At 39.8% G+C, this 25010-nt stretch overlaps 1 protein-coding gene and 1 long non-coding RNA gene across 6 annotated transcripts in view; one reads left to right on the top strand and one right to left on the bottom strand.

Moving 5' to 3' along the window:
* The window catches only part of bcl11a (BCL11A, BAF complex component), a 91909-nt gene extending 90205 nt beyond the window's left edge, over positions 1-1704 (bottom strand). For 2 of the 5 annotated variants that reach the window (XM_012963166.3, XM_018093948.2), the window contains exon 1: positions 1019-1702. In XM_012963166.3, the coding sequence (XP_012818620.1) occupies positions 1019-1073 (55 nt within the window). In that variant the 5' untranslated portion in view covers positions 1074-1702. 5 annotated transcript variants of the gene reach the window in all.
* On the top strand, positions 913-21729 carry LOC116410808. Its single transcript, XR_004222646.1, has 2 exons — positions 913-995; positions 21064-21729. It is a non-coding gene; the product is annotated as an uncharacterized LOC116410808 (long non-coding RNA).
* The last annotated feature ends 3281 nt before the right edge of the window (positions 21730-25010 follow it).

Here is a 25010-nt window from a genome sequence, read left to right as displayed (position 1 = left end):
TGACATAAATCAGTCTGGAACCTTTTCACATCAGATCGAGGGAATTCTGCACTGCACATTCACACGTTATTTTTTTCACAAAGCGGCGAAAAGTGCTCGGCACCCAAAACAACAACACCAACAACTTGCTTCGAGAACCCTCTCCAACCTTTTCTGAGTCACAAAGTGACAGACAATTTGATTTCTTTCACGGCCGAGCTGCCTCTTCAGAGGGTTTTTGTGTGCGAGTGTGTGCGTGTGTGTGCATTCTGTTGCTTTTTTTCTGGAGATTATTTTGCTTTTCCTGTCCTCAGTTGTTGGCAGGAGGCTCTGCACACGCGGTGCTTGTAAACATTCAGACACGAGATTTTTCCCAATCAAAATCCACTTCCACTTTTTTTGAAAATCTTCCAAAAAATAGTAAGAGAGTGAGAGCGAGAGAGGGAGCGAAAGGGAGAGAGAGGGAAAAGGAAGGGATTTCCTCTGCCGGCGGTGGAACGAGGAAAAAAATAAAAAGTTTTGAAAGAAGAATGAAGATTTCTTTGGGAAGAAAAGCAGCAGCAGCGGCCACAGAGGAGATTCCCTCTTGCAGCAGTCTCTTTCCCTGGGCTCCAGCGAGCAGTTGATAGAGCAGCCTATACAGCATGCCCCATGCCTGCAGCAAGCCAAAAAGCACCCAGCGCTGCCCAAACCTTACACCTTCAGGTCACCACTTTTAAGTTCAAGTAAAAGAAGAATTGCTCATAAAAAGCCCACACTTGCCTACTGATTCCCATGTCATCCCTTCTGCATGGTCTCTGTGCTGTGGCCACTATCACCCCCACTCTCTGCAACATTTGGCTTTTTACCCCCTCTGCCACAATCTCTTATCCTTTCTATGAAAAGTATTTGGCTTTCTACTTCTGAAGACATGAAAGGCTCCATAGAAAGTCTTGAAGATTTTTTCCCCCTTCTTGTCAGTGGTTTTGTCATGCTCTCACCTTTTGCATTGGAGCAGTGGGCAGCTGTGCGGGCAGGTAAGTGTGGGATCGGTACTTACGTGAGTATTCCCGTTTGCTTAAGTGCTGCGGCTTGCCTTGCTTGCGGCGAGACATGTCGGTCGGTGGGTGGCTCGTAAGAGCTCGGTTCACATCGGGAGAGCAGGGTTAGAAAGAAGGAGACTCCAGAGAAAATATCTTCATCAAATGCCTTTGACATCCAAAATAAATTAGAAATAATACAAAGATGGTGCGGGGAAGATGAATTGTGGGACAAGCCGTCATGACATTTTTTTTTTTTTTTTTGGAGGGGGGTGAAAAAAAAGGAGAGAGAGAGAGATAGAGAAGGAGAGAAATGAAAAAAAATGGCAAAAGCCCCCCTGAGCTGCAAGTTCAAGTGCGGACGTGACGTCCCTGCAAACTTGAACGTCAGGAGCTGGATGGACAGAGACATAGAAAACATGGGCAGGGCCAGTGGGAGAGAAGGGGAGGAGGGAAGCCAACACCAATGGACATTCATAAGGGGCTGGACAGGAAAATGAGACCCGGGCAAAGCCAATGGCCAGTGATGAGAGAGAGAGGGGGGTGGGAATGAGGGCACACACGGTACAAGCGGGAGGGGGGAGGAGAAGCTACACACAGGCTGCTGGTACTACTGCCGCTGCCGCTGCCGCTGCTTATTGAGAGGGAGAAAGGAAATAAGGCGAGAGGAGAACTGGAATGTGATCCTGCTGTGGAGATAACACAGGGGAAAGGGATCACAGTCTCTGGCACACTCACTGGGGCTAAGGGGGGCGAGCCCAGGGAGCGGGGGGGGGGTGGGAGAGACAGCAAGGGGTCAGGGAGAATCACCTCACGGGGTATAAGATGGTGCTGAGACCTACACTCGGGCTGGGGCGGCAGGAGAATGACGGGTCCGGTATGAGGAACCATGAGAGGGAAATGGAAGTTAGAGGCGAGCCCAGGGAGGGGTTTATGAAGTTGTTGCGGGAAGAAGTGAGTGGGGCGCTGATGGTACAAGACAGGTATTAATATTTAGCACAAGCACTTGTGTAGAAGGCGTCTCCATGAATGTGCGATAGGGCTGGGGGTGGGCGAGGATACACTGTGGCGCTGGGTGCAACATGGGAACATGCTCACACCTCACACAGGGAGTACAGCACTGGCACACAGAGAGGAAACATGCTCCCACCTCACACAGGGAGTACAGCACTGGCACACAGAGAGGCAACATGGGAACATACTCCCACCTCACACAGGGAGTACAGCACTGGCACACAGAGAGGCAACATGCTCCCACCTCACACAGGGAGTACAGCACTGGCACACAGAGAGGCAACATGCTCCCACCTCACATAGGGAGTACAGCACTGGCACACAGAGAGGCAACATGCTCCCACCTCACACAGGGAGTACAGCACTGGCACACAGAGAGGCAACATGCTCCCACCTCACACAGGGAGTACAGCACTGGCACACAGAGAGGCAACATGCTCCCACCTCACACAGGGAGTACAGCACTGGCATACAGAGAGACAACATGCTCCCACCTCACATAGGGAGTACAGCACTGGCACACAGAGAGGCAACATGCTCCCACCTCACACAGGGAGTACAGCACTGGCACACAGAGAGGCAACATGCTCCCACCTCACACAGGGAGTACAGCACTGGCATACAGAGAGACAACATGCTCCCACCTCACATAGGGAGTACAGCACTGGCACACAGAGAGGCAACATGGGAACATGCTCCCACCTCACATAGGGAGTACAGCACTGGCACACAGAGAGACAACATGCTCCCACCTCACATAGGGAGTACAGCACTGGCACACAGAGAGACAACATGCTCCCACCTCACACAGGGGGTACAGCACTGGCACACAGAGAGACAACATAGGAACATGCTCCCACCTCACATAGGGAGTACAGCACTGGCACACAGAGAGGCAACATAGGAACATAGTTCCACCTCACACAGGGGGTACAGCACTGGCACACAGAGAGACAACATAGCAACATGTTCCCTGCACACACAGGGAGTACAGCACTGGCACACAGAGAGGCAACATGGGAACATACTCCCACCTCACACAGGGAGTACAGCACTGGCACACAGAGAGACAACATAGCAACATGTTCCCTGCACACACAGGGAGTACAGCACTGGCACACAGAGAGGCAACATGGGAACATGCTCCCACCTCACACAAGGAGCCAACATAGGAATATACTCCCAGCACACACAGAGAGCCAACATAGGAACATGCTCCCAGCACTCACAGGGAATACAGCAGTGACACACAGTGAGGGAACATGCTCCCACCTCACACAGGGAGTGCAGCAGTGACACACAGTGAGGAGGCAGCGGCAGTTCACTCAAGTGCACCGTGTAACCCATTAGCTGCCAGGGCAGTCTGTCGGAGAACTATTTGGAAAGGTCTGAATTGAATTGATGGTGACTGGGCTGCTGGAAGGGAAGGGCAAAAAGGGCTTTTGTTGGCTGCACCTCAGCCGCAGGTTAGACTTGCCTGTTTATGTCCCACCCCCCCTTGGTTCCATTCTTCCCTAACTTCCCTAACACCTTTTTGTAATTATACATAAAACAGCCAAACAACATATAAATACTGATCAATGAGACATTTATAAAGGGAAGTTTACAACTTTTGTTCCAGTGAACGTTCCTCTGCTACTGCAACACATGGAGTGTTCCTAATGTGGCTTGTAGAAAAGAAGCGCCACTAAAAACCTCAGATAATGCTGCAGGTCATTTTATAGCTGACTACAGTGGCACTCACAGGAACTAACCTGCAATTAGCGCCTAAAAATGGTCCTACCTGCATTTTCACTCACAGTGGGTGGGCTACTTGCAATACTTTGTATTGTACTCTGTGGAAGTTACCTACAGCAATCCCCTGGGAATTGTGCATCCCACCAGAAAAATTACTTTTAGGGGGTCATTTCAGGCTGCCTTTGCTACCTGAGGGCAAGTGACTAGTGCAAAAATCAGATTGATTTGCTTTACTTAGTGCAGAGGTTTTTCCCAGAATTCCAGCTTCACTGTGGCCACCACTAGACGCACACTAATGCACTTTATAGGTGCACATTTCCTTTATAAACTGTGTCGAAATCACATTTGCAGTTATCTCACAAGCCCGTTACTGCTCCAAAGGGGCACCCAAATGATGTGTTACTTATTATCATTATATAAGAAAGGGCATATAAGTATATATTTTGGAACATATTTGCAGGAAAGTTAAAAACCAAACTTATATTAAATTTGTTAAATATTTCAATACCCCTCCAATATAAAAACCATTTAAAAAGGGACATTTCAGGTTAGCTGCAACTATTAAGCATTTTATAGAAGGATAGCATATTCTATATTTCATTCCATAATGTAAGATGGGCAGATGACTTCTCACTGTCTCTTGCTCTGCTGGAATCAGAACACTAATCTGTATCCTTGACACATAATGCTTTGGATTAGACTATTCAGTATCACTGCAGGAAAGGTAAAATGATCTGCTAGCTATTCAAAGCCCCCTATCTGCACCTAAAACCTTTAGAGATGCCTTGCTCCAGGTTCTAACTGGTCTTAAAAAGTTGACATGTTTTACTTAGTCTTTGATAGGACTGCTTTCATCTGCATGCTTATGGACATTATACAGGTGCACCATGCGCATTCTCTTACCCTCAATATGCCTTCTACAAAAAGGGATCCCTCTACTTGGGCAGGAGAAAATGGATCACCTTGCACCAATAGGATTTAACACAGCAGCTTGTGCCTGAGTTACAAGCAATAGGTGCTATGGCGTAAGTGTACTGGGGGCTATGATATTGGCAGTAAATGCTATAATGGCATGGTGGCGTCGCTCCCTGCATGACATTAATACCTCCACAAATTTAGGCCCATTTCTGCTAGCACTGCGCCCACAGTTAGCAAATTAGACGGTTCCACTGAGGGTAATTGTTCTTTTGTTTTTACAGTTTGTTGCTTTTTAATAGAGAAAAGTAGAAAGTATATCTGAAAAGTACTGTTTATTATAGCTATTGCTTATAGTACCAACTCATTACTCAGATGGTAAAATGTAATTATAACATAAAGGAGCATTGCACCAAAATTACAAACAAGGAGGGGTAGAGGTCTCTGCTCATAAAAATTAAATTATAAACAGATCTGGGGCTTCCCAAGGCATGAATATGTTTTGATTTAGGTATTTGAGTCGGTTACACCACAGCCTTATGTAAAGTGTGTTCGGGTTTTATAGTGAATATATATATGGGGAGCTGAATCACTGCCACAGTCCACATCCTATACTTCATGGTATTGAGACTTATGTTGGGTGTTTTGATTACCATGCCCAGAGTGCCATAGCACAACCCTACCTGTACTTACAATGTTTCAAGGTTTATGCATTAAACAGTACAATGGACAACAGTACAATGGACTGTCATAACAAATTCCTAGTTACTGTCCTGGGAAAGAAAACTTGGCAAGTTAAATGCTTTGTGTCTTCTAAATTCAGCCACATTATTTTTATTATAAATTATATTCTTAACTGCTGCACTGGATCCTAGTTCTACAAACCCGCTGTAAGGGCTATGATACATACAGGGTGCTTTGTTGCCTGCAGAAATAGGGACAAAAAAAACCTTTCCCTCTAGTTAAATTAAAAGTGTAAAACACTTTACATGCAAGACCTGGCGTAATTGCAAGAAAATGTGGAAGGAGACAATTTCTTGCAATTGTGCCAGGTTGCTGCAGCGCAATGTCAACAGAGCCTTAAGGAAAAGTATTTTCTGGAACTGTTATGCCTACAGGAGAGGCGATTTCCTGTGGGCCACAAACGCCTTGTATGTCATTACCCTAAAACTCTTCCATTGTCCCCTCCTAGCTCTCCAAAGCAGGTGACCCAAACCTAATTACAATTGAAAGAGAAATATCCCGCTTATTAGTACCACCTTCCTCTTATATAGAATAGGGAAATTATTGTGCAATTATTTGAGCAATTATTAGACTGTAATTAAGGGTGAACATTGTGTAGTTTAGCTATTTACTGTTATAATAAAGTCTGTGCAATGCTTCTAGTTATGATCAAATGAACTAAAAACAGGGAGATGGGTGTACACAGACAAAGCATGATTCTTATTGGAGGATCCTCTTGTATTTATTAAGGCACTGGTCCTCAGGACCTGAGCAAAAGCTTTTATGAAGCAGCATTGCCTTAAGGACACTACCGTGATAATGCAGGATATACCCAGCATGGTTTCATTCATCATTATATGTTAGTGTATGCTGGGATTAATAGTCCAGAAACATTTGGTTAAAGTGTTGTTAACAGTGCTTACAACCCCTTTAGAAATACATACATATATTAATTTACAAACATATATATATATATATATATATATAAAGAGAGAAAGAAAAAATGCACTATACTCTTCCACATGTTACCAGTTTGTAAGTATCACTTCCTTTAAGAGCAGTGACTTGTGCATACAAATGGTTAATTGAGAAGAGTAGCGAGTGAGAAGGAAGTAGATATACTTATGCACAGACAATGAAGCACAGACTGCAGTGGATTACATAGCTTTAAGGGCAGAAGGAATAAAGGCAGAGTTCAACCAGATTAAGACAGCTGATAAAACTGGTCACTGGTCAAACAAACAGCAGTGCTAAGAGAAATATGCAAGAAGGAATTCTGTTGAACGTTCATGTTTATAAAAATAGGCTAATGGGTTTCAAAAAAGTGACACAGGATGCCGACAAACTGGAGGGTTACTCCCCTATAAATAAACCCAAACACTGTAGCTTGGAAATGAAATTGCATCAAGGCTGTCAGTCTGTGGAGCAGGTAAACTAGAGATAATCATAGCCAGGAGGAAGATGGGGGTGACTCAGTGGAAGATATGTTGCTCAAAACATAATCAAAATTACAAGGTGTAAAAAAAAAAATAATAGGAAAAAAGACAAATTACAGAAACCCTATGGTCTTTTTTTGGGGGGAGTATTTACCCTTTAGGTATTTCTGTATAGAAAGTAATATTAAGCATATTCAGTTTTACAACATTTGTATCAACCAACATAGGTAAGAAACTTAAAATACTTTTAACCTTTACATATTTTGCACAATTGTCACAAATCTTGGAAAAGGAATGAAGCTTGGTGGGGAAGTAGGTGGAGCTTGAACAGGGGGGTGTGGCTGGGAAAGACAAGGTGTGGCCTGCATATTTCCTATTTGTCTACATTTTTTAATTAGAGATGTTGGGAGTAGTAAAAGAAAAGCAAAACCCGTGGACTTAAATCAAGTATCAAGTCTCAGAGGAGACATCATAAGGAGAAATTGCCAGAATGCTTGTTTGTCTTTATCTATCAATAAATCAGGACTTAGCATCTGTCAGACTCAGGAGTTTTGTTTCACTCACCACAGAGCTTATACACATCTTTTCTTTTTACAATTCTTTAAAACGAGACTATTGTTTTAAAACATACCAATAAAAATACATATTATTTAATAATAATACATAATATTTTGCTAACAATTATGAAACTAACAAAATATACCACACTCACAAGTCCTAGTTTAAAAAAACAATATTATAACAGTATTTTCATTGAAAATCAAAACAGTTTGGTCAGATCACATGAGCTTTCACAGTGACATGTTATATATTTTATTTTATGTGTATATATGTTTTATTTGTACTCACCTCTAATTAGTGATGGACCCAGTTTTCCTAAAATTGCTTTATGAGCCTCTTTATTTTAATTTCACAGCTAATTAAATGTGTTATCCTGCACGGATATAAAAAATGAGAGGATTTCAGACCACTGTGGTCTATATGTTCTGTATGAAAATATAGCAAGAATTGCAGCAGTAAAGCATGACACAACTGCTGCTTTGTGAGAAAAGGAAGCCGATTTAACCATTTACACTGTAATCTGCAAGCTCAGATTTTGGACTTTTTAGACAAATCTACTTTACATAATATTACACATAGGCCCAATGTATCATTCCTTTTAGTGAAGCTGATAGAATGGTGCTACGGCACAATACTCTGTTTCAGAGAAACATTTTGCAGGATTTATGAGTTTTGCAGGATTTATGAGTTACAACTCAATACCAGCCAAAATCACAAAATAGCATCAGGATAGAGAAGGATTAAAGCTGAAGTGTGCCATCTGGCATGATATCACCTATGTGCATGGCAAACCCAGGCTGTAGATGTGAATTTTATAGTAACTGTGAAAAAGGGAATATTGTAAATTAAAGTGGACTTCTGTTTCTGCTGACAGGACTTTGTCTTGGGGGCACAGACGGCTTTGAAGAAGCTTATTAAAGGAATGCGCACAAAATCTGTTGGAAATAAGACACGGCCTGATTCTTACAGGCAGCTTGCTGGTGGCAGGAATCCTTGTCTTTTTAGAGCGGGTGGCACCCCTTATGATCTAAAGTTAGTTCTCGTACAATAAACGGCACAGCGAGACCTGCTTCAGCTTTTCTGCCAGGTTAAAATAATCGCCCAAACCAGATAAGGGGGGATACAAAACCGTGTGTGAAGCAGTCCTGCAGTGCATCAATTAATTTTTGTCAGGGAACCCTCTAGAGCATTGCATTTAACTAGCAAATACTTGTATTTCAACATCTGTTACTCTCCATTTAGGTTTTTTTTCTATCATCCCATTAGAAAGCCATAGTAAAAGAATCTGAACTGTTCAGCATTGCTCAACTGGACTATTAATTGACACAATTCATTTGTTGTTCCACTGCAAGCTGGCTGGTGGTTAGTTAAACATAAGGTTTTATTAACCCCTCAAACACTGCAAGCTTTAGATTACAGTTTAATAGGCTTAGGTGATAAATTGTACTCACCTTATTTCTTTTTTGCCATAGATGCATACTAGATTGAAACCGCGCATTTTGAATGCTGAATACCCATCTTCTACATTTTTGTATTTATCTATGTATTTAACCTCAGCATAGGCATTCCGTATAGACACTACCATCCATCTCCATCTAGTGGTCAATACAGACTGGACTGTTGCGGCCCATGAAATACAAACCCCCTAGCTGTGTAGCAAGGAATTGCTATTTACATAACTAATTGCCTCCTGCCTGTCAGAGCCATGAATCAGCCAATGGCAGCGCATATAGGTGCCCCTCACAACTGGTATTTATCATTCAGGGACAAAAGCTAGCATTTGGAAGAAGGTAGAAAAAAGTGTTATATTTTATATAATATGAATATATAGTTACAGCTTCCAAACTACCTATGTGGCCTAATATATATATATGTTTGTGTGTGTACAGGTGTGGGGTACATTTATGAATAGAGGTGTTAAATTGTACAAGGACAGTGACTAATAGTTTACAATTTCAACAGTCCTTCAAATTGGAAAATGAAAGCAAATACTTGACTGGTTGCTTTTGACAACCTCACTTGTGCAAATTAGCACCTACGTTAGTAAATAAGCCATACTACACTTGGAGGTATATTTATCATGCTGTGTAAAAAGTGGAGTGAAGCATTAACGGTGATGTTGCCCAGGGCAACCAATCAGCAAGTAGATTTTAACAGTTAGAAAACCAAAGCAAAGCATCTGATCTGATCTTCTGTGAGCAACATCACCGGTAATGTTTTACTCCACTTTTTACACAGCATGATAAATATACCCCTTGGTGTGTAGGCGCCATCTCAGTGCATTGTGCCTGAGTCTGAGCTTTCAGAAGGAGCCAGCGCTACACAACTGCTTTCAGGTAACCTATTGTTTCTCCTACTCCCATGTAACTGGAGGAGTCCCAAGCCGGACATGGATTTCTTACTATTGAGTGCTATCCTAATGTCATCATCAGGTGTCAGGTAGCTGTTGTCTTGCTTCCCACCCATTGTTCTAATGGTTGTCTGCTGGGGGGAAAAGGTAAGTGGGTGATATCACTCCAACTTGCAGCGCAGCATTAAAGAGAGACGGAAGTTTATCAGAGCACACCTTACATGGCTGTGGCACCCTGGCAAATGAAAAATATGGCTAGCCCCATGCGAAATTTCAAAATTAAATATTAAAAAATGTGCTCTTTTAAAAACAGATTTCAATGCAGAATTCTGCTGGAGAAGCTCTATTAACGCATTGGGAAAAAAACACGTTTTCCCATGACAGTATTCCTTTAAGCTACAGTATTATCCTGTGCTGTATACCTGCTTTCTATATGTTTTTGTGGGAAGCCAAAGAATAGCAGAAATATCTAACCATTAGTGATAAGTGAATCTGTCTATTGCATGACAATTTTTTACTGCTTTTTTTAAACTTTTTGTTGCAGCCATTTAAATCTATGGGATTTTTTCGCAGCAAAACCTGGCAAAACATTTTGCTCATCACTGCTAGCCATGCTAATTCTTTCATTTATTAAAAATGTAACTTTCATTACGATATACATGGTGGCATTCTAACATAATAATGATTTTGTGATTTTTTATTGTTAAATTATTTTACTTTATCCATTTTACCAGAACTGTAATCTTTTAAAGGACATGTAAACCTTACATTTTCCTACCATGTATATAAGTTGGGCACATTTCCCCCACTCAAACCACACCATTTGTACTGCATATATCCCCTCAAATCCCCAGCTCCATCACATTTTGCTAAAACAAATAGCATCTTTCACCCAGTGGCCATTTTCCCTCTGACATCATCAGTGACATTTACATCTGCAAACAGCACATGCAAAAAAAGAATGCAGGCTTACACAGGCAGAGATTGCTTTGATACTTGGATTCTGCCCTGTAGTGGTTAACTGAGCTCAGGACACAAAAAAACTTGTGTCAGAGTGCACAGCTCAAACAGACTTTCTGTGGAAACCAGCAGTGCTATATTTTCATTGGCTGCTAGACTGGAGGGTGTGTTTGGTAACCTGAGTTGAGAATAGCTGTGAATGTGCAGTTAGCCAAGAGCCAAAATCAATTCCTAAGGGAGGGGGCCAAGTGGGTTAGAGGAGGAGGAGGAATCCAAAGTAATTAAGGGGCTGCAGTCTTACTATTAACCTTTGAACAACAGGAGTGGCAGATATTTAATGATTCAAAGAGGCTGTTTGCTGATTTAATTTTTTGTGGGGGTTTACATGTCCTTTAAAGAAAAGTGCTATTCTTCCTATAAATATTTCACCCATACATAGACTTTCACCCATACATAGACCCAAACTCTGGTGGCCTTCTGCTGTAATCAAAGGTCATTTGGGTTATTAACATATATCTTTCTTATTTTCATTTATAGGAACCTAGAAGTGTATCTGACCATATTTCCAGCATTTTCACAACAGCCTGACTTAGCTAGTCCCACTACTTGCGCTCAAGAGAAAGCACAGGGTCCCTTAGGGACAAAAACTAAAACACGCTGAATCTTTAACTAAGTTTGAAAAACCTTACTTCACTGGCTACGGCATTCCCATGTCTCTGCTCAAGGCACACATAAACTTGTATATAGAAAAACAGAATGGAACCACAGAAGATTAACTGCAAACCTCAATTTATTCACATGCACATTCCCTGAGGCATACCTTTTTTACTTCTTCATTAGAGTTTTTGCTGCTCATGCTACCTAACTGTCCTACTTTTCTTCCCTTCACACCCACTTTATAAGCAGATACATACTGTGTATACCTATATTGTAGTGATATCACATATTTACATCACAACCTGTCACAGAGCACTGGATAACTCACAGCAAAACACTACAGTATCACAGAGCAGATAAAAACACTCTTTAAATAAAAAAATAAAACAGACTTTGGTTATGGCATGAAAACATTTAATGAAAACAGTAAATATTTAGTACGTGTTATAGGATAATGTGAATGAAAAAAGATAAGATAAGTTTCACAGGTGTGAGGGTAAACAGGTTCTGAGAATATTAAAAATGTTTTACTTTTGTGTTCCCTGAAATATTTTACAATAATGGTCAGACCTGGTCAGCAGGTTTGGGCTAGTTAGATACCGGTATAGGACCCGTTATCCAGAAACCTTCAAATTACAGGAAGGCCATCTCCCACAGACTCCATTATAATATTTCAGTACTTTGTACTTGATGGTAACTAAACTGCATGAATCCAAATTGTTGGTAAAATAATCCTATTGGGTTTATTTAATGTTTAAATGTTTTTTTCATTAGACTTAAAGTACACAAGCACAGTTCTGTCAACACTTCCTGGAGTATGTTCCTTCTAATGGCTGTTCTTCTTTCTAAAAGCCTGATATAAAGGAAAGAATCCATACTGCACTGACCAACAGGAGCAGATTTTAAATGTAGTTTGATTGTAGTAAGGCCCAGTATGTATCCAATTGGGAGGCATGTATTGCTCTAAATTTATATAACTTTACACAAAATTCTTTCATAAGTTAGTATAGGCTTAACTAGTGAATGCAGTTGTTGGGGAGAAAGCAACTATTAGGCACAGTTGGCACAAGGTGGTACTAAAATGCGTTTGCTTGCCTACTGAATTTTTCCAGCTGTTGAATTTATATGTATTTAAACTGTCTCTTATACTTGAGATGTGGCCTAATCATTGCTTTATACATAGACACACTATGCTTGCGTCACTTGAATCAAATCTATTACAAGCATGCTAACATTATGCTAGCCTTGGTGGGCACTCTATGTTATTCAGAGCAAATTTTACACTAGAACCATCAAAGGATTCTTGCAAGGTCCTTACTCTGAAGGGAATAAAATTTTTAGATCATTTATTTCTATTTCACGTTCTAGGAGCCAATCATCCCTTTCATTGCAAGCTAGTCTGTAAGAGAAAAGTTTGAAATAGTATGTATCTATATAGGTGTCAGTCATTAGTGTGAAGGTGGCACTGACAAACTTGGCCACAGATTGAGCACTCAAAGGGGAATTAAAGCTTAACAAATAATTTGTCTAGGAATTCAAAATCTTATGTTTTGAGCTTCTGTACCATGGCCCTTTAGCAGTAAAGGTCTGTGCCCCTAGGATGACCATGGCAGCCTCCATCTCATTTTCTGCTGATGCTCAGTTACCTAAGCATAGAGGCTGCCTAATATTATACAGCATGAATACACAACATAAAACACTCTTGTTAATGTGTTGATATTTTGTTAAAACATCTACCTTTAGCTTCTAAGCAGCAGCCTGGAGCACAGCGAGCATGTGCAGTGCCGCCGACACTTGAAAGATTGCATATCAGTATAAAAAGATGGAAGGCTCCTCTGTACAACTTTGAAGACTTTTATCATTACTATTGTAGGGCTGCTGAAGCACAGGGCTATTAAGTTTTATGTATATAAAATTCAGCATTTTTAGTTATGTTCTTTTTTTAGGCTTTAGTTCTCAAACAATTTCCTGTACAAGCAGATCTGAATAATATCACAATGTCTTGCTGAGAGTTTAATTTTTCCTTTAAATTTTAGAAGGCTATCTTTGCATAAGTGTCAGTAATATTATAAAGCATTACTGACATTAAAAAATAATATATGCATATGTATGCTTGCTATGCCACATACACAAATATATTGATAGATACTAAGGGTAGCAGAGTAGCCTTTAGACGGAAAAACATTTAAATAAATTTATAAATGCAAAGTGAGGTTATGGAAATACCCTTTGGTGGTTATTTCCAATCAATACATTGCATAGCTATATTGATTCCCTTAAAAAAAAAGTCACAATAAATTCAAGAGCACTTAGTTATAGTAGATCTATTTATTATTATGCTTCGTTTAGATTGGAGAGGTGACTTCCCCAGCCATGCTGGAAAGCACACATTAGCTGAACGCAGTTCAGAACTCATCCCTTTTATACCTTTGAAGGAGAGATAAGCTGTTTAGAAATATTTCCCTATATCAAAAAGGAAACAGTGCACAAATTCTTGTCTGTGCTTGTATGGCCACATTAAACTACTGTTGTATTTGAAGCTTGCATTATAGGAAGCTTGCATTATAGGAAAAAAGATTGATTGGGTTTTTTTTCTTATATTGTTCTTATATTATTACAAATGTTTCATGAAACAAAAGGACATAGTTCCTTGGTTCTTAAACCTTGGAACTACCCTTGCTAGCAGGGTCCAGTGCACTGGAAATAGGGGCCCAGCATGAGAGCCATTAAAACTAGAATTTGGGGTGCTTATTTATTGCCTTCACTGGGTATGGAACAATAAGAGGCTGCTGATTTAGTTTATGTTTTATAGATCTGTTATTTTGTTACAGGCTGAGGAGACTGACATATTGTTAAACAATAATTAGCTTGTTTGCCTTTAAATTAACTTTAAAGTATGATGTAGAGCGTGTATTCTGGGATATTTTTTTTTTATTTGTTATTTAGCTCTTTATTCAGCTGCTTTATAGTTTGGAATTTTAGCAGCTATCTGATTTCTAGGGTCCAAATTACCCTAGCAATGAGGCAGTGGTTTGAATGTGAGACTGGAATATGAATATGAGAGGACCTGAATAAAAAGATAAGCAATAAAAATGATAGCAATAATGATGAAATTGTAGCTTCACAGAGCAATAGTTTATTGGGGTCAGTAACCCCCATTTCAAAGCTGGAAAGAGTCAGAAGAAGAAGGCAAATAATTCAAAAATTATAAAAAATGAAGACCAGTTGAAAATTTGCTAAGAATTGGCCATTCTATAACATACTAAAAGTACCTCATTAACAAGTCTGTAAGTCTGCCCATACAGACTTGTTTAGTTGCATGAAATGAAATACCATCCATGGACTCATGTTGGTGGGGCTATAATAGGCCAAACCATGAAAATGGTACTATGCTCATTAATGCCTTTGTACAAAGCATCTCTTTGGGAAAGTCCCCCCCAACTAATGAGACTGTTTAACTTGGTCTAATCCACATTGGTTTTCAGTAACCAGAAATTCAAGACTCTGAAACACACATGCAAATTATTCAGATGGAAAATAACTTGTTCCTTATGGTCCTGCACACTGTACAGTTCTGTTTTTGTTTTTTTGGAGGGGGAGGGATCTGTAAATCCTTTCCTTATAAATTGCAACTATTATAATGCCTTTTAGCATTTTTTCCTGTTTAACAGCCTGCAGGGATGTGCACCTCTCACCCTCTAATTGTGTCCCCCACCAAAGGTGCGGGCTTATAGAGCTCCCGCCATTTACTGCCTGCACCAGGTGGTAGCTCCCTGTGCCAGTGGCCATGTTGTTTGCTGTACATGCGACTGGATGTGATTCACCCTCCTTCATCACACACATGCGCATAATGAGCGAGTAGTGGCGCCCGCGAGTGTCACAACAACCTTGCGCTGGTGGAGGCTATTTGTTTTTTAAAAAAGCTATTGTTTTCCCCAGCGGAGTGTGGGCTCTGTTAGGGCTGTGGCACACGGGGAGATTAGTCGCCCCCGACAAATCTCCCTTGTGGCGGGCAACTAATCTCCCCGATATGACATCCCACCGGCGAGAAAGTAATCATCGGTGGGATGGCATAAGGGGCGCCGGCGATTTGCAGAAGTTGCCGCGTATGCCATCCCACCAGCGATTTACATTCTCGCCAGTGGGATGTCATCGGGGAGATTAGTCGTCCGCAACAAGGGAGATTTGTTGCGGGTGACTAATCTCCCCATATGCCACAGCCCTTAGCCAGCACCTCTGGTGGGTAAACACTTTCAGGGTGATAGGTGCCCTTTAATTACAGGATGAGGGTTTATTAAGTGATGGTATTCCAGAGAATATGCAGTATGACAATTGCATTCTATATTTCTGCTGTGATACCATTTGGCATCTACCAGCATTTATATAACTTCAAGATACATCTTGTGATATGGCAACATCACTTTGGTATAAAAGAATGTACACACCTCTTAGAAAATCTCCAGTATAAGGGCTAGTGGGTCTGTATCCTAATGCACTGAGCCGGTGTAAATCATAGCAGATTTCATAGCCCTTTCAGTAGTTTTCTCTATGAAGTATGGGCTGGGTGGCCTCTCGACGTAACCTTTTAGAAAAAAAGACAGTGCTTTTATTTTATGGTGTAAAGTGCTTTTAGCTCTAGGGCTCCGAACGTGAATGTGGTCAACAAACAGCTCCTAGATTTAAGGTTGATATAGCCATATTTTCTGCCTCAGAGCGGCCCTGCGTGGACAGGAGCCAAAGGGGTTAATGGTTTATCTGAAAGAAGATGACAAGATCACGAGAGAATCTTCACATATGACTCTATGGGCCAACACTTTGCAATATTTATGCATATTAAAATAAATCTTTCATCAGAAAATAACAAAAAAAAGAACTGGGAATCTTCTGTACAGTAAATATCAAGCTGTTATATGGGATGGGGGGGATAGGGTTATGTAAATCTAAAGGTGTGAATTCAGTGTTAATAACAGAAGGGGAGAGGCCCAAGAAGCATTTTTGAGTTGTTACTAAAATGTATTCTTTCTATAGCATTTAATAGGCCCCAGTGGGAATAAACTCCCTTATTTAGCACTTGATACACTAATGGCTAGTCTGCCCCTGATTATCAGTTTTATTTCGTGTTTATTGTAGGAATAAACTGCTTTTACACCTTATTGCTTCTCTCTATATGCGCCTCGATGCCTTGTTTCCATAAATATCTCCTGACCTAGCTTTAAATGAAAAAATGTACCATGTATATTTAAAGAACAGTTTCTTCTCAGCTTTCTATGATAAAGGGGTGAAGACAAACGGGTTGATTCGTCACCACAACTTTTAAGAAAACCCCAGTCGCAGCAACTAACTTCAGTGTAAAATATATAAAAGTTGCTGTGATTTTTTGCAGTGGTGATTAGTATAGCAGGCTAGCACCGGATAATTTGCATAGAAAGTCATACTTATTGTATGGAAATACCATACTGATCAATATCAACAATATTATCCTGAGTGCAAATTTAACCCTACACTGACAGTAATAAAACAATACCCATCAGCCTAAGGATAGCTTGCTTGCCTTTCCCAAATAATAATCCTTGAATTGAGCCAGATAGGGGGATAACTTTAATTTACTCTGCATGAACAACAACACGCCATTTTCACTTCTTCAGCTGGGTACCGCATTGCCCGTATTTAATCTAACGGTTCTTAACGTTGACGGTTTAAGTAATACAGTGGAAGTGAATGCAAAACAGCCAGTGGATTCATTTGGAACATCATAGGATTTATAAGCCTAAATCCGGAAATGATTCCAGATTCCTTCACCATTTCTGTTTGCCATAAATTGCTAAATTAACGGAATTCTTGCAATAATCCTCCCACTTGCACCCAGTGCACCAGTTTTTTCAGTGTCAAATCAGCTTCTGTTTTGCTGTCAGTAACAGTGCAAACTGTGTATAAAGATCTGGGGAAGCTGTGGTACATTCATTTTGTTTCTCAATTACATTGGTTTGTGAATTGCCTTTTCGCTGGGAGTCATTTTTTATTTATTTGTTTATACTTGCATAAGGGGGATTTATATTTTCTCCGTTACCTTCCCTGACGGCTAGGCAATCATAATGAACTACAGGAGGTACCATAAATATGCAAATTGCAGTGAAATGACTAGTTTTAGTGATTTTACCTTTGAGTGTTGGAGAACCAGAGAATTTATCCATACAAGAGCTGCTTCTGTTTTACTGATTAGCCTGTGGGATTTGTGTGAGTGTGTTAGGACAGAATGATCATAGACAACAGGCTGGCAGACATAAAGAGGTAGATAGATGGACAGACAAACAATAGACACATAGCAAAAGATGATGATAGATTGATAGATAGATAGATAGATAGATAGATAGATAGATAGATGATAGATAGATAGATGATAGAATGATAGATAGATAGATAGATAGATAGATAGATAGATAGATAAAGAGAAAGATAGATAGATGATAGAGAAAGGAGTGAGAGAGGCTGAGAGAAATTGATAAAAGCAGAAAAAGACACTGGATATACTAGATCACAGATCTAGACAGACAGAGGATAAGATAGACATATAGATAAAGATATAGATAGATAGATAGATAGATAGATAGATAGATAGATAGATAGATAGATAGATAGAGAAAAGAATGAGAGAGGGTGAGAGAAATTGATAAAAGCAGAAAAAGGCACTGGATATACTATATACTAGATCACAGATCTAGACAGACAGAGGGTAAGCTACTGCTATAACCTATAAAAATAAATTAGCATTGAGCGTCCCAGATGAAGGAAGATTCCCAGCAGGTATGTTTATATGATTATTTTCTGTGTGTATTAGGAAACACTAATAAACAGTGCCAGCACAATAAAATCAACTGAAGCAAATTTTATTTTTTTTTTGCCTCTATTTTGTAAAAATTTGAAAAAAGAACAAGAAATTCATAAAATTATTAATTATATTTGTTTCCATCAGTTTTCTCAACACAACACGATCCATTGCATTCCACTCTCAGACTGTAATAGGTATTGGATTCATTATCCAGAAACCCATTAACCAGAAAGCTCTGGAATACAGGGATGCCATTACCTACAGAGTCCCAATTAAACAAATATTATATATCTTCATATTTCACTGTTTTGCTTTTTGTTTGTACAACTATGGGACCTGTTATTCAGGATGCTTGGGACCAGGGGTTTTCCGGATAAAAAAACATCACGTCTACTAAAAGTTATTTAAGCATTAATTAAATCCAATACGATTATTTTGCCTCCAATAAGGACTGATTATATCTTAGTTGGCATCAAGTACAAGGTACTGTTTTATTATTACAGAGAAAAAGGAAATCATTTTTAAAAAACTGAATTGATAAAAATGGAGTTTATTGGAGATGGCCTACCCGTAATTCTGAGTTTTCTGTATAAAGGGTTTCCAGATATTAGATCCCATAATATGACTGTACCATGTACTTGAACACCAACATATTCCACATAATTCATTGCTGATTGTATAACAGACTTCCTGGTTTGCTTTTCTTTTCAACTTAAGTAGCCTTAGGGCATGGTGCCCCCAACTACAGAAAGACCCGTTATCTGGAAAACCTGTATTTGCATGGCAGAAAACATTAATATTTTACTTGTGAAACCTGTAAGTGAATTAAAAGGGATGCATACAATTACTATTAGCTCTTTATTCATACACAGCCATGGTTAAATAAGAGCAAAGCCCTATCTAGGTATTTCTAGTGCACCAGTGAAACCTCCCAGGAAAGATAAAGGTCGCTGGGCAATAGAGGAATTCAGATCTGGCTGGTTGTTACCAAGCATCTGGGAATTCCTTGGAGGAGTCAGGCTGCTCAGACGTACTGCACCATTTCAGGAAGGGAATACAGAGCATTACGTCTTTAAAAAGAGTCTCTCTTTAGTGAAATCTTACAAGTCTTGTCACCTTCCTCCCAGATCTGCAGTCTATCCATTCTAACCATTTCCATCTAGAGGCTGTTTGATCGTATCTGCATCTGTGAGCTGACTGTCAGCCTGCCTAAGCTGCATATTAAATCATCTATAGTAGCTCTATCAAGCTGGGATGATCTGTTAATTCTAAATTTATTAACCCTTGGAGTGCAGTCATCGTGCTTAATCTAGTGTATCTGAAATTAGCTTTAACAGACTAAACCCCTCCTGAAGATATGAGTGTGCTTTAGGTATAAAGAACCATTAATGAGCATTACATTATGATAATTGAAAAATATAGCCTTTGATAACTGATCTCTTGTTTAAAAATAATGAAAAAAAAACTGATTGTGAATGAAGAATAAAAAGGTGAGTTTGTCTGTAAACACAGGGGCAGTGGCTAAATGAGTCTGGCGCTCTGATGGTTAACCCCCCTGAAAGAAGCAAAATGTCGTCAATCTGGAGTAGTGTGAAATAGAAGTCACCAATTAGTTAAATGAACGTGGGATGTTTCCGTGGCATTTTTTCCCCTCAACTTTGAGATCAATAAATGACACCAACTGTTCATTTCCTTTCAAGCCATTGTCTTGCATAATGGAACTAGTCCTTGCCCCTTTCCTCAGGAATATAATATATGCACAAAAATGTATATTGCCAGTGTTTGTGTGTTGTCCAGTTAATGGGCTCTTTTTTTCTCCTATTTATCCATTTCTGAATATGACACACACTGTGGCATACATATACAGTATGTGCACACACACACACACAGGCACATCTGAATATGTTTATGCACAGATGCACATAAAAGGCGTTCTGCATTCCCAGCAGTGAACTGGGTTAACCCAGGCAATTTCCATGGCCGCTCTCTTTCCCATAATTAATATGAAAGCCTACAGTATGCACATATGTAAACCCCTACAGATATCCACCAAGATACCTCCCTCCATCATAATGGCAATATCGCTGGCTTTGATTTCAGACACAAACTGCTAGGCATGTTTCCTTTTTTGGTAATCACGTGCCTGATTTGCCTCTAATGTAGCCTAATAACAATTTTAGCATTCAGATGAAGCGATTTCATTCTGTGACTGCCTTTTCTATTAGATTTGATTTTGAGAAGCCCCAGTGGGTGCCTCCGAGGCAGAGATCTATCTGAGAGGCTGCAGCCGATTCAATAGCAGCCTGAGCTAACCTTGACCTTTCCCTAGACCCTGCTCCATCTGGTGCCAGGCTGGGTTTTTTCTTTTTTTTTTCCTCCTTCTTCATGCTTTATACATTGATCACGGCGTCTCATCTTCTCCAAGGGCTAGGGAGACTCGAAAGGACAGCACATTTCAATATATGGAAATAATAAAGCTTCTTATGCAATCATAAATCTACATGCAGGCTTGTGAATTTCAGATTGCATTCCCCTCCATCTATTTCCCAGGTAGTTGCTCGAAGCTGCAATGCCAAAGATCATAGGACAATGCAAATTTTATATTGGGGGAAAACGCTCATTTACTTTAGGTTTTATCCTCGCAATTATTTGGTCATAACTGAGTTATGGGGGGGGGTGGTTCATCATGGACATTGAATTTATAATTCCATAAGTCTTGTTAAATGAAGCCTAGTTACCCTTTCGAATATATTTCATACTGCGCTGGCTCATCTTATCATAAATGATATATACATAAAAAGATATAAACATATAATGAGATACATATAAGGCTCATTTGGATGGTACTGCACATTGAGAGTAACATATTTGTTTGTTTTTTTATAGGGAGAAAAAGAAATGGAGATCTGGTGTTCTCTCTATGGCTGACATTGATTGTCTGCTCATATCTTTAATATGTTTTTGTCTTGATCAAAGCAAGAGATGCAGAATAGCAGAGAGGAGGGAGTAAGGAAAGTCACATGGGCAGCCCATGGGCAGCAGCAAGCTCAAAGGAAATTGACTGACTGGCCGCTTGGGCGCATTTCAATATATGGAAATGACCAGAGGCTTCTGCAATAAATCAACACCCAGCACTGTCATTTTTCCCAGTTTTTTGCTTCATTTTCCCGATTCTTTTTCCACCTCACCTCCGGAAGCATCCTTTCAAACGAGCTTTTTTTTTCTTCTCCCTAGTACCGTTAATTGGAGCGCGGTGTCAATGATTTCTAACACTTGCCGTGTACTTGTAGAGCTGATAGTGTTGTTTTTTTGTTTGATGTCTCCCTTGCATATTGCACATTGTTCCGTGCCTCTGACACATGCTTTTATGTACAGACGGCACAGAAGTGTGAAGGGATTGTGGTGCGGGGCTGGCTGCAGGTGAACACAAACCCAACACCTCATGCCGCCCCTCTCTCCGTTGTCTGTCTGTCTGTCTGTCCCCACATGCAAATGCACCCGCACATATATAATCTCCTGGCTAATTACAACATAAAGCATCGTTGTTCAGTCGCCTCTTTTATCTTTTTTTTCTTCCCTGTCTAAATCACTACCATAAGGCATTTGTGTTGTGAGAGAGATTCTACTTGAGTAACCTTTGCAGCATCTTGTCAATTTAAATAGAAGGGAAAACAAAATTCCTAGAAGAAGGTTTCTATTTAATTTAAGCTTTTTGATCTTTCAACTTGGTTTCCATTTCTGAAGCAGAAGCATGGTCTCTCCTAGCGGCTGTGTGCACAATAGGCATGCACAAGGGTCAGCGGGCATCACCCTATAAAACTCCGAACCTAATTAATTGCGTTCAGAGAGATCTGTTTATGCAATATGACAGCCTTGAGGAATTAACTATTCCTCTTCTTTCTCGCAACGCTCAATATATGCTGGCATGCCTTAGAACCTTTCCTGCCAGCCAGGTAAAAGAAAGCATTGAAAACTGTGGCACCGGTGCCAAGCTCGTGGTAGATACAATAGGTTAAACTGAATCTCCAGGAAGATTCTTTTGATCAAAAAAAGACAAAGTATTTTTCAGCTACGACTGTCAAGGTGATAGAAAAGAAGAAATGATTCCGAGTTATTAGTTTTATTATATTTTTCATCCACTGCCGCTCTCAAAAAATACATTACCTAATAACCTCCAGCAAATTTCATATTCAGTCAGGCTTCCATTCTCCCATCCCAGAGTTTATTTCTTAATTATAAGAACACATTTTGTATCACTTATATTACTAGCCACTTTATTCCTCTCCTATTCATGTGCTGCTGGAGACAGAATTACAACTATCGCTACATTTTTCTCTTCTATCACTTATTATTTTATTTTTATTTTGCACTTCTAATTGGAAGCAGCACCATAACAGATTTTTTTCAGCCTTGACCCACTGAACTTTTAGTCAGGGTGTGGCACCCAAGGCACATGGTGTTAGCATGCCTTCCCGAGGTGACAGGTAGCTGAGACAATATAATCCCAGGCCTGGCTGCTTTCTGTAATTTGCAATGAATGTCAGTACATAAGAAACTATTTAAAACCTGTATGACTATATATATATATATATATATATATATATATATATATAAAGGTTTGGGATCCATTATCCAGAAACCCGTTATTCAGAAAGTTGTGTATTATGGGAAGGCCATCTCCCATAGACCTACAGTAGATAACAGATACCATACTTATATATATATATAGATCATTGATATAAACAAAGATAGAGATAGATAGATACTGGATGGATACATAGATAAGTAGATAGATAGATAGACAGACAAGCAGATAGAATAAGGGATTATCTGTTTATTTGATACCTGTGTATTTATTAGACGATAGATAGACATATGGTAGATAGATAGATCCCATGCCGATATATATATATATATATAAATGAAGAACAGAGTGCCGCACACACAGGGACTTTAAAAAAAAAGAACAAAAAATGTTTATTAATCCAACGTTTCGAACACTTAGGGGCAGATTTACTAATCCACGAACGGACCGAAAGCGCCCGAACGCGTTTTTTCGGAATGATCGGTATTTGTCGCGACTTTTTCATCGTCGTCGCGACTTTTTCATATGTCCCGCGATTTTTCCGTCGCCGTCACGACTTTTTCGTATATTTTCCCAGACTTTTCCATCACCGTTGCAAAAAAACGGATTGGTTTTTCCGCCGTTTACTATCACTCAATGCGAAAAAATTACGACGGCGACGAAAAAGTCACGCAACATACGATAAAGTTGTGACGGTGATGAAAAAGTCGTGACAAATACGAAAAATCGCAACGGCGACGAAAAAGTTGCAAAATTTTAATTTCCAATACAATCTTTTCCCTTTCGTGATTCGGATTCATGGATTAGTAAATCTGCCCCTTAATGTGTTCTTCTTCAGGGACAAAACATATATATATATGATCTATTATCTGGAATGCTTGGAACCTAGGGATATCCATACCTTAAGTCTGCTAAATGAACCAATCATGAAATGAACCAAATTGGATTGGTTTGCCACAATATTGATTCATGCAGTTTAGTTACCTTCAAGTATTGTTTTATTACTACAGAAAGAAAGGAAATCATTTTTACAAATTAGAATTATATGCTTAAAATGGACTCTATTGGAGATGGCCTTCCCATGATTCAGCTTTGTGGATAATGGGTTTCCATATAAGAGATCCCATACCTGTATATACTGGAGAAAGTTGAGGACAGAATATAGACAATGCATTAAAAGAGACATGACATCAAAGGAGTTTGCCCATAAGTGTGCTTCATACTGGCCCAGATGCTATTGTGCTCAATAACGACTAATAATATTAACCACTCCTAACTATCAAAGACTGGCCTAAATCTAGTTAACAAAGTTACAAACATTTTGAGGTTAGGCTTGTTGTGACAGCATCTTCATAGACAGTAATTTGTGATATGGAACTGTGGCTTCTTCAGATGGAAGCGTAACCCCAGGCAAGTCTTCTTATGCCCCCTAACCAAAATGAAAAATACTAACCAAGTGTCCCCATGGAAAATAATGGAATTCTCCAGCCTGGAGGTGGCTAATTGGTTTTGGCATAATTCCTAATATGAAATATTCCTTGGATAACATTGTTCTCCGTACTAAGACATGTAAGAATTATTTTATTTGTGAAAATATTTATAAAATGTTGCATAGGTGACAAATTACCTTTTTTTGGTGAATTTTGGGGCAAACATATGCTGTGCCTTTTTAAAAAATCTACCCAGTAGTTTCCTAAAAAGGAACATTTTATCATCATTTCTGAAGACAATTTCAGATGAATCTTCCTTATTGATTGATCTTGTCCTATGTACAATATAAGCACAATCTGACCACATTTCAGCCTCCTTTAACCCAGACTGGGTAATTAAAACAAATTCTGCTGTGGGGATGCTGCAAAAAAAGGCATTTGCATGTGCAAATCACTAGTGTTATACAGAGAAAGATCTATCCCCCCCCCCACCTTTCATGGTTGATGAGGGGGGATTTCCACATTAAGGAACCTGCTGTTGGAGACTTTTTCACTTCTCACACCGTCCATTCCACAGCTGCACAATATATCCCAGAATTCTGCATGTGTTCGTCAGACGTCAGCAGAGGTTTATGGTTTGCCTGTGAGACCTGTCAGCACATGCTAACTAAAAATGAGTATCAGTTAATAGGTTTATGCAACCAACCCCGGCTTTTTCTCACTCACTTTAAATTGACAGCACTGAAGGGAAGAGCTTTTCCAGTTGCGAAAATATGACGGTAACGACACCATCAAAGACTTACATCTGTAGAATTCAG

This window comes from Xenopus tropicalis, chromosome 5 (assembly GCF_000004195.4).
Source record: "Xenopus tropicalis strain Nigerian chromosome 5, UCB_Xtro_10.0, whole genome shotgun sequence".
NCBI lineage: Eukaryota > Metazoa > Chordata > Amphibia > Anura > Pipidae > Xenopus > Xenopus tropicalis.
The sequence above is the reverse complement of the archived record's forward strand: the minus strand, read 5'-3'. Positions and strand labels throughout refer to the sequence as shown.